Genomic DNA, 13507 nt, shown 5'->3' on the forward strand with positions numbered 1-13507 from the left:
CATCATTGATATTTTTATATTGGATATTTAGATATTAAGATATTAAACTCATGAATATAATTTTGAGAGCTGGTTTCAACAGTACTTAGATATTAAACAGTACTTGGATATTAAACTCTCTCATGAATCAACAGTAGATATTAAGATACTAAACTCTCATGAAAATATTTTTGAGAGCTGTTTTCAACAGTAAACTCTGTCACCATTTGACTGGCGTCCAAAAGACCGGTGACCAATGGGGACCAAACGTCCGGCGACCAAAAGACTGGCGACCAAAAGACCGGCGACCAAACGTCCGGGCAACCAAACGTCCGGCGACCAATCGTCCGGGCGACCAAAAGTCCGGCTACCAATCGTCCGGCTACCAATCGTCCGGCGACCAAAAGACCGGGCGACCAAACGCCGGGCGACCAAACATCCGGCGACCAAACATCCGGCGACCAAACATCCGGCAACCCCCCTAACCCTAACCCTTACCACTAAATTTAATTATAATCATAATTGCAATATCAATTATATAGCTTGGAGGTAAGCAAATGCTACAAGTTGATAGCAAATACCAGACAGTAAGCAATGTTGAAGGAAGCGAGCTCTTTCTTCCTTCGTGGGTTTGATTAATTTTGGATAGTGAAAATGTTAGTTGTCCAAATGCAGGCTAGAGACTAGGAACTGTTTCTTCCAAGCTTTTGTTACAGAAAATTCCAGGCATAATTGATTTTTTTTTCAGACAAGTGGCTGTGTCAATCACGAGCTGTGTGCAGGCTAGTGATTTACAATTATCTTTATACTGTTAGAAGGTTGTTGCCGAAACTGTTGGTGCAAATAATTAGATTTTCCACAATTTTGGTCAGTCCCCTGTATAAAACGGTTCCAGCTAGTATCAAATGGAACATTCCTATTCCTATGCCTAGAGCAGTGGTTCTAACCGTGTTGGACCAATTTTGTATGTGCATTCACTGAATCCCGCCTGTTTCATATGCTCATTCAGCGAACTTTACTTTAGTGTAAAATAAAATGATTGTAAAAAAAAGATATAAATTCCTCGCAGCATGGTCATGGTCAAGGAAGGCATGAATAGACATGATGAGTCGATTTGTCTTGAACTCCGGGGCAGAGTGTCCACCGAACCCCTTAGATCGACTCACTGGAGCCCTAGGGCAGGGGTGTCAAACTCCCTTTGGTCTGTGGGCCGAATACAGCTTAATTTGAGATCAAGCGGGCCGGACCAGTAAACTCATTGCAAAATTACATAGAACTAACAATAAGCCCACTTTTTTTCCTTTGTATTAGTCACTAATACTAATAATTAGTGCGAAGGATGAGTAAATTATCAAAATGTTTATTAACTGAATTTTTCTTGTACATTATGAACAATATATTATGAACAACCTTTTACCAGGTCAAGGTGGTTCTAGTTCCGCCGCAGTGTTGCTTTCATGTTGTCTGCACGTACTAAAACACTGCGCCCCCTAGCGGATAATACAAGCACTACAAATTTTAAAGAACAATCATCTTTTTTCATACAATGCAGCTTTCTTTCCCGGGCCGTACCAAACCACCAGACGGGCCGGATCCGGCCCGCGGGCCGTATGTTTGACACCCCTGCCCTAGGGCATTACTACAATTTTTCCAGTTAGCAAGGTCAACTGATGAGCCAACGTGCAGAGGTGCACGATACCGTTCAAGGACCCAAAACAACTCTACTGAGGAAATGAGGTTCATGCAGTCATGAATAAATAAGGACAAAAGACAGATTTTAATATTGGACACATTTCAGCAACCATTTTTCATTACGCAATGTGAAAAAATATGCTTAAAAATTGTTAATGATATTAGATAATGACAATAGCTCTGATGCTCAATTTTGAATCTGGTGACACAGGCCTCAGCGTTTCAGTTTCATTTTACAATTTATCATGACATTATAGGTACAGTCAAACATTTTATAAAATTAAGTGACATTTTTATTAATTAACATGTTTTTTTCCTGTGACTAGCTAAATACACTACCCATGGTATCACCCCATCTGTTGCTGCTAAGATTACAACACCAGCATGTAAATATGGAGTCCCTTTGACTACAAAAAAGGTGTCCGTAACAAAAAAAACCTCAGACAAGACTACTAAAGATAAAATGGTTCGTAAACTTAAATTTCAGACCGTAACAGACGGGCGTGAAATACTCATTTGAGGATATCTTTCTCCTGTCGTTAATATACCCAGATATTTCTGAAAGCCTCTGTTATATGTTCAGGCCCCTGGATCCATCCACAGAAGTGTGAGTCATGGAGATGAAGAGAGGCAAAAACAGGTGCGAAACTGAACCTGAGGGGGCCATACAGTTGGGAATAAATTTCTCTTCATTTCATTTGCAATATTAATGTTTATGTACGATCCTATTCTTTTAAAGGTGACATGCATCCTTCCAGTTTTAGACCGGGACACATGGACACATGGACACATGGACTGGGACACAGGGAGACTGGGACACAGGGAAACTAGGACACAGGGAGACTGGGACACAGGGAGACTAGGACACAGGGAGACTGGTACACAGGGAGACTGGGACGCAGGGACACAGGGAGACTAGGACACAGGGACCCAGGGAAACTGGGACACAGGGAGACTGGCACACAGGGAGACTGGCACACAGGGAGACTGGGACACAGGGAGACTGGCACACAGGCAGACTGGGACACAGGGAGACAGGGAGAGAGTGAGACTGAGAGACTGAGAAACAGAGAGAAACAGAGAGACAGAGAGGCAGGGGGAGGCAGGGGAAGGCAGGGGGAGACTGGGGGAGACTGGGGGAGACTGGGGGAGACTGGAGGAGACTGGGGAAGACTGTGGGAGACTGGGGGAGACTGGGGAAGACGGGGGAGACTGAGACTTGCCTGCCTCCACCCTGACTTTCAGCTGGTTTTTAAAAGGAACCTGTTTACTTTTGTCTTCCCTTCAAAATATTCCCAAAAATGATGCATACAAATGTCCTCACAATAGGATAAGGCACGACCGCTTATCAACGATAAGTATTATGCTCCTTTCGTTTTAGCAATCAAGCTCCGCCATTCTTTGCACACTAAGGGGGAAAAACAACACTGAAAAAATGCAAAGCTCCACCCAGTGCTTGTATAGACATTAGCCGAGGGAGTTGCGGGGAGAAAGACAGTGCCCATGTATTGCTTGTGAGCATCTTCTCACGTTCGCTGTATTCTCGTATATCATAATTCGTGTCGTATTGCCAAATAAATATTTGCTTGAAATTTTAACCGTCTCAAATTGCTCTATGTTGAGGCACTCGTATGAGGTATTACTGTATGAGGGTCAGACCTGGTTATTGTTTGTCTTCTAGGTGATCTGTAATCCAGTTGCAATTACCATATTTACTCACATATAAGCTGCATTTGTCGAACAAAAAAAATATGACTGAATCGAGGCACGGCTTATATACGCATAAAAACATGCACGAAACTGCAAGGAGACAAAGATGAAACCCCATAACACCCAACACCATGGCGCCATGAAGCCATGACGCCATGACATAAGACAATGTGGCCGCTACGGTCATTTATTTCAAAATTGAGAAAAGATAAATGGCTAAAACCATCTGGTGAGAAACATTTCAAATCTGAGGCAGGTGCGTGATTAAGGGAAAAAAATTAACCAATTCTGTCCTCATTTTTCTCCTCAAAATGGTGTGATTCCATATTTTTTCTCTGTACTGCAAAATTACATTTACTTACCAGCACAGTGTTTTTTTTAAAAATAATTTTGTTTTTGTGTTTCTGGATGCTAGTGAGTTTCCACATTTTTGTTTTATGTTTGTATTTTGTGTAAGAAAAAAATATATTCTCCTGCCATTTTTGAGATTTATTTTTGCCTTATTTCCTTATATTGTGTGACAGGAGGGTATAAAAAAAAGAAAGATGGACCTGCTTGATAAAGAAAAGAAACTGCGAGACCAGGTGAGCTCATGAACAAATAAATATTGCAGCACTGCGCTGTACTGTCAGTAAAATGTAAAATTCACATATCCGTTTGTGTCAAAGATGAAAGCAGATCAAATAAAGCGGCACAATAAGGAAAAGGTGAGTGGAGAACAAAAGTTTGAAATGTAGTGTATACTTATTTTCTTACCAATTTGCTCATGATTTGGAATTTTTTTCAGAAGAGTCGTATTAACCGTGCCAGGGAGGAAGGCTGGAATAATGTCTTATCAAGCACTGGAAGCCCAAAGAGAAAGGTACCCTACTAGCATACAGTTGCGGTCAAAGGTTTACATACACTTGTGATGAACAATATCATGGCTCTTAAGTTTCCAGTTGTTTCTACAACTCTGATTTTTCTCTGATAGAGTGATTGGAACAGATACTTCTTTGTCACTAAAACCATTGAATGAAGTTTGGTTCTTTTATGACTTTATTATGGGTTAACAGAAAGAGTGATCAAATCTGTTGGGTAAAAAATATACTTACAGCAACACAAATTAGCAATTTTGGTGACTTAGAAAGTTGTGTCAGTGAAATGAGCTTCATAGCATGGACTCTTAACTTGTGAGTGATTATGAGTGACTACAGCTGGTGACTTCTCTGAGGCCATTTAAATAGGGCTTATGGGATGCAAACGCCCACAAACGCTACAATGGGAAAGTCAAAGAAGCTCAGCGTGGATATGAAAAAGCGAATTCTTGACATGAACAAGTCAGGAAAGTCACTTGGAGCCATTTCAAACCAGCTGCAAGTCCCAGGAGCAACAGTGCAAACAATTGTTTGTAAATACAAAGTGCATGGCATTGTTTTATCACTGCCACAATCAGGAAAAAAACGCCAGATATCACCTGCTGCTGAAAGAAAATTGGTTAGTGGGGTGAAGATTTAACCGAGAATCACCAAAAAGCTCCCACTGTCCCCCTCTCCCCCTCTGTCTCTCTCCCCCCCTCTGTCTCTCTCTGTCTCTCTGTCTCTCTCTGTCTCTCTCTGTCTCTCTCTGTCTCTCTCTGTCTCTCTCTGTCTCTCTCTGTCTCTCTCTGTCTCTCTCTGTCTCTCTGTCTCTCTGTCTCTCTGTATCTCTCTGTCTCTCTGTATCTCTCTGTCTCTCTGTCTCTCTTTGTCTCTCTCTCTGTCTCTCTCTCTGTCTCTCTCTGTCTCTCTCTCTGTCTCTCTCTGTCTCTCTCTGTCTCTCGCTGTCTCTCGCTGTCTCTCGCTGTCTCTCGCTGTCTCTCGCTGTCTCTCGCTGTCTCTCGCTGTCTCTCGCTGTCTCTCGCTGTCTCTCGCTGTCTCTCGCTGTCTCTCGCTGTCTCTCGCTGTCTCTCGCTGTCCCTCTCTGTCCGTCTCTGTCCATCTCTGTCCGTCTCTGTCCGTCTCTGTCCGTCTCTGTCCGTCTCTGTCCGTCTCTGTCCGTCTCTGTCCGTCTCTGTCCGTCTCTGTCCGTCTCTGTCCGTCTCTGTCCGTCTCTGTCCGTCTCTGTCCGTCTCTGTCCGTCTCTGTCCGTCCCTGTCCGTCCCTGTCCGTCCCTGTCCGTCCCTGTCCGTCCCTGTCCGTCCCTGTCCGTCCCTGTCCGTCCCTGTCCGTCCCTGTCCGTCCCTGTCCGTCCCTGTCCGTCCCTGTCCGTCCCTGTCCGTCCCTGTCCGTCCCTGTCCGTCCCTGTCCGTCCCTGTCCGTCCCTGTCCGTCCCTGTCCGTCCCTGTCCGTCCCTGTCCGTCCCTGTCCGTCCCTGTCCGTCCCTGTCCGTCCCTGTCCGTCCCTGTCCGTCCCTGTCCGTCCCTGTCCGTCCCTGTCCGTCCCTGTCCGTCCCTGTCCGTCCCTGTCCGTCCCTGTCCGTCCCTGTCCGTCCCTGTCCGTCCCTGTCCGTCCCTGTCCGTCCCTGTCCGTCCCTGTCCGTCCCTGTCCGTCCCTGTCCGTCCCTGTCCGTCCCTGTCCGTCCCTGTCCGTCCCTGTCCGTCCCTGTCCGTCCCTGTCCGTCTCTCTCTTTCTCTGTCCGTCTCTCTCTTTCTCTGTCTGTCTCTCTCTTTCTCTGTCTGTCTCTCTCTTTCTCTGTCTGTCTCTCTCTTTCTCTGTCTGTCTCTCTCTTTCTCTGTCTGTCTCTCTCTTTCTCTGTCTGTCTCTCTCTTTCTCTGTCTGTCTCTCTCTTTCTCTGTCTGTCTCTCTCTTTCTCTGTCTGTCTCTCTCTTTCTCTGTCTGTTTAATATACACACCCCCACTCTAGCATTTTAACCGTTTGTAAAAATTACCTTCAAGTTTCTCACAAAGTTATATCCTTTTTAATGCTATCAGTTTAGCTGTTTGTTCCCCGAATTGAGGTGGCAATAGTTTCACATCTAAGGTTTTTATTTTCACAGCCGCCATGACCGAATGGCCCCCTATCCGTTTTTTTTGGAAAATCCCATTTCCCTTTAATAGCATGCCAATCACCTTTTAATGCGGCCATCCAATTTTGTTTCCACTTTTTTCAGGTGATAAGATAATCTCCCCCATTTGTAAAACAAATTCATCCACGCCTATTTTATACAACATGACGCCTATGGCCTTTATTACGTCGCCTTGACTCCAAAATCTATGAACCAAGATAACACGGCGAATTTGTAAGCGAATTTCGCCCATCCCATTTTGTTCATAGACAACCCATCTTCCTAAAGCGTCACTTGTTTCAAAACATGAAAGGCCCCACTAGAATTTGGGCATCCAGCGCCAAATAGAGCCTATTTACACATTTGTCTCAAATTTGTTTTAGATATGGGGTCCCCAATTTCCCAAAATTTCCCAGAATTCATGTACCAACACATCCTGTCAAAATCCAAAGCGACTAACATAACCTGTTTCTAAGCCAGATTTTGGAATTTGGAGAATTTTTCCTATCCCCCCCTTATCTAAGCTTGTTATTGCCACTCATTATCACTGTAACATTCAGGCGTATTAACCCCATCGTTGCAATGGTACGAATTTCAACCTAAAGTTCTCACCAATTTGCATGCCCTTAAAGCAGTAAAAAGCAACGTTATTTGGTTGTATCAATTGACCAATGCTTACCCAATCCGTAATATCCTTAAAATCATCAATATGACCTGTGACAAAGCATGTTTCCTCCCGCCAGGACAACAGACAATGTTCTTTCAAGTGCACTTTGAAAAACATTCCATGTTACTCCATTCTTAGGGAAAATATGCTCATCCTAAACCAATTATTTTATCTACAATTCACCTAATTATTTGGATCAATGCCATGAATTTTCTCATGCCACTATCGCATTGTAAATTTCCCATCTGATGTCGTTAACAGGCAAATAACTCAATACCTACTATATACTTTGTAAATCACCTCATATGATGTTTACTTAAGACAAGAGTCATTTCCCACAGCTCCCTGTTACCAAAACAAAAATCTACAACAATTAAATTAGAGAAATCAACCTTTTGTTAGGCATTTCCTAATTACAATTTTTAATGTTTTAAAAACCTTATTGTCACCAAAATACCATAATATTGTAAATGTTGTCATCCTGGCCTCTTCTTTAACCAGCCAACCTCCTGGATTAAAGTATTTTGAACAATCAAAATATTCAGAAATAGTATTAATATTATTTTATCCTCCAAAAGCTTGTAGAGCCCTTTGAAATCCACAATTGCTCAAAAATGACTATTTTGGTCTATTCCCAAATCCAAAGCTTTTTACCAAATCAACCTTTTACTAAACAGATTTTCTATCCTCTTAATATACATTTCATTTTAAAACCCCAAAAATGAATGCGAAAGCAGGGCATTCGCATAACCTTGCATTTCTTGCAGACCATGTATTGTTCTTATTCTGAAAAGTCCAAACAGAAAACGCCATAAGCCGCTAACTATGACCTCCACGCTTGCTGCGAAAGCAGCATTGTTATCTTATGTTTACAAACCAGCGAGTCAACACTTGAAACATCGCCTCTTTTTTTTTTCCTGTGCCCAAATACAACGCTTTTTAGAGAAGACAACCATTAAACGTCAAATTAACCCCTCTTCCGATATTCAACTACATCACAATATTTTTCCAAGACCCCATATATCCAGAATATGTATGCTGCAAGCACAACAATATGGCAAAAACCCATTTTCTGCCCTCAAGTTTGCTTCAGCACCCCCAAGGCCAATTATTATTATTATAATGTCTTCACGGAAGGGATCACAAAATTTTAGTCGTTTACACGGTCCGAACGCTCCCGAAAGCCCAACACAGTTAAATCGTCTGCCCCGCGGCCCACGTTTCACTCCCATCTAATCAGCAGCCGCTGCACCTGAACGCTTCTCCCGCAGTCGACACATTATTTGGCAAGTCTAGAGCATAATAAAAACACAGGTGACATTTCCTGCTAAACATTTAAATGATCATTTTGTATATATTCTTTTGTCTTTTTAAACACCATCTTCCCGCTAGCGGACGGGATCAAAACCAAGCTGTAATAAGCCATCACATTGCTGTAAATTGACAGTACATATAGGTTATATTAACAAAGCACCACCAGCATTTGGAAATAACCATTCTAATTGTTGTTATACAAGCCCCAGCATCACAAAAAAACCCAATTTAATTGTAATCACAAAACGTCATACCTGGATTAACCAAATCAAATACCAGTGTATCCATTAATTTTCTAGCTCAACATTCTCGTATCCAAAATCCACATTCCAAATCATTCTAAGCCGACATTCCTTGTTTTCAGAGACCCTCTAGTCTGGGTAATCATGTAATATATATACCCCCATTTTTTCTACGACTTATCTCTGATATTTGTCGAACTTTACACCATCTCTTCTCCCTCTATTTTTGTTAAACTTCCTCCGCGCCCGTCACCTATCTCGGTAAATATTTTCCCCGTCAGTAATTTTTTCCTTACCAAACAGTACTTTCCCTCCGCTACGGTCTTAAATATATCCCCGTTATCCGAGGGAGTCCCCACTATTTTCCCAAAATAGTATTTTTAACTTCTCCCCGGCCTTATTTCGCCATTAGTGTCTGTGGAACAAGCCGTTACACTTTTATCCATTCACATATTATTCATATATGTATATTACCTCTATGCATTAGTGCATATATTATCTTGCATTTTATGCATTTTAAGCTGGCCAGCAAACCCATATTTATTTATCCATAAATATAGCTGTGTAATATTTTTAAAGCGCTTTGTCTTTCCAATTTTTTCAAATCCTTACAAGTTAGACGTATTTTTTGGATCGTCATCCAAACCCGCCTTACAACACGTGTTTCCCATATTTTACTTTTTTGTAGTGAGTTCGTGTGCCTCACACAGTTAACTTTATTATATTTATTATTATTACCTCTTTGACTGTATTTCCTAGGCTTATCTTAATTTTACTGCAGAAACCACACAAACACCATACAACGTTTACAATATATTCGTGCCTACCCTTGAGACACAGGACACTTTCCAGCCCCAAAATTGTACCTCCAGTACAATATATTCGTGCCTACCCTTGAGACATAGGACACTTTCCAGCAAAGTGCCCCAAACTGTACCTGCCATTGACTAGTATAAACACAGGGTTTTTGTCGCCGTCACCCAGGACGCGAAACCAGCCCACAATGGACCTCACATTCAATGTCCCTTTAACGCAGTGGTTTTCAAAGTGGGCGGTACCGCCCCCCGGGGGGTGGTGTGAACTTTCAGGGGGGCGCTGACGAATAAACAGGCGAATGGGGGGCGTTGAAATAGTGAAGGGGGCGATGGAGCAATTACAGTAAAATGTGACGTTGGTGTTTGTAGAAAGACCGGAAAAATTGATTGTCTGTAATAAAAAGTCGACAAAAAACAAGCTTTATTGAAACAAGAAACGTTGTCTGCTCGAGCGCTCACGAGCAGCGCGCATATACCGTATATCACTAATTGTCGCGAGTTTATCGTCGATGCAGGCGACTGGGGAAACCACCACCATCCAGTCAGCCGCAGAGGAGCACACAATAGCGCGCCGGCAACGCTTAACCACAGACGTATGCGCACAGCGACCGGCTTAATGCATCAGCTATCAATTTTTATGATTCGAGGTGAACTGCGCATTGGTCTATTAAAAGAAACGAAATTAGCGAATAATATCTGAGGCGCCTGTCTTCTATTTATTTAAGCTTCGTTCGTTGGAAAGGGGTAAAGAGGGAGGCGTTGGCATTTTGGCCCGGCGGTGAAGGGGGCGGTGGCCAAAAAAGTTTGAAAATCACTGCTTTAACGCATTTGGAAACACCGTCACAACATGCAGACATGAATGTGGACTTACCCGAGATCCATCAGATGTCTCCCTCCAGCAGGAAAAGTCTTCAACCGCCGAGAATCCAGGCGCCCCCGTCGAAAACTCTGGCCCACCAAGGGTTTTGAAGACGCCGTGCGCACGGTCACTTACCAGATGTCGAACAGCAGCGCCTGGGTTCTCGCTCCGGTATATTGACCTCCATAGCTCCGAAGGACCAAAATGTTAGGTTCATTAATAATTACCTTCGTCCGTAATTATCAATAACTGCAGGCAGACATCTTATTCAATTATTGACATTTAATTAAATAGAATGGTTAACAGGTAAAACCTCAGAGGGGAGATTCAGCAAGTTTCTCCTACAACTTCCGAACGTCTCATCGAATAGACATTTTCGTACGACTCTTATTGCCATGAATCAAAACAATTTACAGAGTTGTTGATCATTTCATCACGTATGAGTAAAAACAACATCTGGAACTACAATAACAATCAAAGTATTTTACCAATCACAAAAACAGGAGACTAGACCTAACAACATTTAGATTAGAACAATTATGCCTTCCTTGACCTAAGAATCATATAATAATTACATAAAGAAAAACCCAAAGTGCGTCACGAGTGTTATGGACGTGGCAGAAACAATATCTTTGTTATGGGCTCCATTGCTGGAAATGGCAGACATCCAGTCCTTGCCCGATCAACAACCCTCTCAGCCCGATACTGGGTATGTGGATGTAGCGTCAACATTCCTTGGAGAAGTCCATGTGAGAGTGGACTAGGCGGCCGTTTATGACCTTGCAACACTTTGAGAATAATAAGAGAATGATTTAACAAAGAAATGACTTAATACAACTATATTTATAATAGTAATACAGAATAAACCCAACACTCTCTTTCTCTGTCTGTCCCTCTCTTTCTCTGTCTGTCTCTCTCTTTCTCTGTCTGTCTCTCTCTTTCTCTGTCTGTCTCTCTCTTTCTCTGTCTGTCTCTCTCTTTCTCTGTCTGTCTCTCTCTTTCTCTGTCTGTCTCTCTCTTTCTCTGTCTGTCTCTCTCTTTCTCTGTCTGTCTCTCTTTCTCTGTCTGTCTCTCTCTTTCTCTGTCTGTCTCTCTCTTTCTCCGTCTGTCTCTCTCTTTCTCCGTCTGTCTCTCTCTTTCTCTGTCTGTCTCTCTCTTTGTCTGTCTCTCTCTTTCTCTGTCTGTCTCTCTCTTTCTCTGTCTGTCTCTCTCTTTCTCTGTCTGTCTCTCTCTTTCTCTGTCTGTCTCTCTCTCTTTCTCTGTCTGTCTCTCTCTCTTTCTCTGTCTGTCTCTCTCTCTTTCTCTGTCTGTCTCTCTCCCTCTCTCTATCTCTTTCTCTATCTCTCTCGCTCTCTATTTCGCTCGCTTTTTCCTTTGCGCTCTATTTTTGTCGCTCTCTCTCGCTCTCTGTCTCGGCCTCTGTCTCTATCTTTATTTCTGTCTCCATCTCTCTTTCTGTACCTCTCCCTTTCTCTCTGTCTTTCTCTTCCATGCGCTCTCTAGCGTGCTCTAGCGCTCTCTCTTCCTCTCCCTCACTCTCTTTCTCTCACATAGAGGCACCTTTAATGAAATATTCAGAATCCAAAATGCAAAATTTCAAAAATTTAAAATTTTCCAGAAATGTAATTACATTACTTAATTTCAATAAATTATTTAAAAATCCGATCTTTTTTACCCTTGTTCTGATCCTCTGCAAATTTCGACTTAGAGCCCCTGATGTATTTCGGTAATTATTTTTGGGGTAGACCTGCCAACTGGTTTGAGGAGACAGGTGAGATAAACTTTCTGATGTAATAAAACGAAACGCCAACCACTCCAGTATAGATTGGAAAGAATATTGCTCAGCAAGCAATGCCATAAAACCATTGGAAACTATTTTTATTGGTCTTATTGTCTCCGTATGCAAAAAAGGTGAAATTGTTTCAATTGAGACTAAACCTTCTTACAAAGGGTTAAAATAAACAACCAGAAAAAGAGACGCTGCAGTGGGAGGTGGAAGGAGCCACTCAACGCGAGAGCGGCCTCTATGCAAACAAACCATGCATCCCACAATCATTGTTTGAAGTAATTGCAAAATTGAGCCATGGGAGGAGCCATGTCTCAACGGGGGGGGGGGGGGGGTGATCAGTATATTACAACAAACAATGCATGTTTCCAGAGGTCACCAAACCTACTTAAAAAAAACATTTGCAGAAACTGTCTCACCTGCTATAGACACAACTCTCAAGGCAATGAACGACACAAGCGAGGAACAAGGCAGACATGGACATATCCTTTCAAGGTTCTGAATATAGATTTCATCGAGCTGAACCAAGGTGGCATATACAGGTACTGTCTGGTGTTCATTGACCAAGTGGGTTGAGATATATCCATCCAAGAAAGCGGACGCCAGGGCAGTTGCAAAATCCATATGCAAAAGGATCATTCCAAGCCATGGAATACCACGCGTCATTTGGAGTGATGGTGGTACTTGCTTCGTTAGCTGCGTGACCCAAGCTATCGGACGGCATCTTGGAATCGACCTGAGGTATCATTGCGCCTGACGCTCCAAAAGTGCTGGACCCGTTGAAAGAACCAATGAAAAAGTAATTTGTGAATTTGTGAATTTGACCGCTATTTTCACCAAGTTGGCCACCACCGTCAAAGCTGATGAACGAGTGTCGGAGCTCACAACCAGAATCCAGTGTGGGGCTCGGATGTGCCCCTCAAACACAAACACTGGTCAGTCTCCTCCAAAATCATAATGGCTCTGTTCCCCTGGGTGCGTGTGGCAAGGAACGCCCTGCGTCTGGAGACCATTGACTGTAGGTTCCAGGCCTGTGTCGGCGCATCAGTCTGGCTGCGGCAAGGCCGAGAGGCCCAGGTAGCCGCCTTGGCCCAGGTGATTGTCCAGGGCCGCCCTGCTCTTGACGGAATGGCCACCCAGCGGGGAGGTGTGTGTGCCATTGTGGGACACTCGCGTTTTGCCTTCATCCCTGCCGACGCGTCCTGCTCGGTCCATGATGCCATGCAGGCTATAGGGAACACGCGAAGCGCTGTGACCGGATATCCACTTCCACATGGGAGGTGGTTTGACTCGTTCCTCTCAGGCTCATGAACACTCACTTTTGAAATCCCTAATACTATTTGTAACTGTTATTGATCTCGTGCTTGTTATCCTAGCCTGTTGTTTACCCTGCTTCTCAGCTTTGAACAAACGTACCATTAATGCCATGGTCTAAACTCCAGTTTGAAGTGATTTGTGAAGAATTTCATTTAAAAGTA

The 13507-nt window shown here is 43.2% G+C and overlaps 1 protein-coding gene across 19 annotated transcripts in view; it reads left to right on the forward strand.

The window, feature by feature from the left end:
• nek1 (NIMA-related kinase 1) overlaps positions 1-13507 on the forward strand; it is a 95383-nt gene that overhangs the window by 19561 nt on the left and 62315 nt on the right. For 18 of the 19 annotated variants that reach the window (XR_013326241.1, XR_013326242.1, XM_077716410.1 and 15 more), the window contains 5 exons: positions 1998-2137; positions 2255-2311; positions 3906-3965; positions 4050-4088; positions 4169-4243. Coding sequence is in view for 17 of the 19 variants with exons in the window: in XM_077716410.1 (XP_077572536.1) it covers positions 1998-2137; positions 2255-2311; positions 3906-3965; positions 4050-4088; positions 4169-4243 (371 nt within the window). In the remaining 2 variants the exon portion in view is untranslated. The remainder of the gene's footprint in view (positions 1-1997; positions 2138-2254; positions 2312-3905; positions 3966-4049; positions 4089-4168; positions 4244-13507) is intronic. The other variant, XM_077716405.1, reaches the window with a different exon arrangement.

Source organism: Stigmatopora nigra, chromosome 5, assembly GCF_051989575.1.
Source record: "Stigmatopora nigra isolate UIUO_SnigA chromosome 5, RoL_Snig_1.1, whole genome shotgun sequence".
Lineage (NCBI taxonomy): Eukaryota > Metazoa > Chordata > Actinopteri > Syngnathiformes > Syngnathidae > Stigmatopora > Stigmatopora nigra.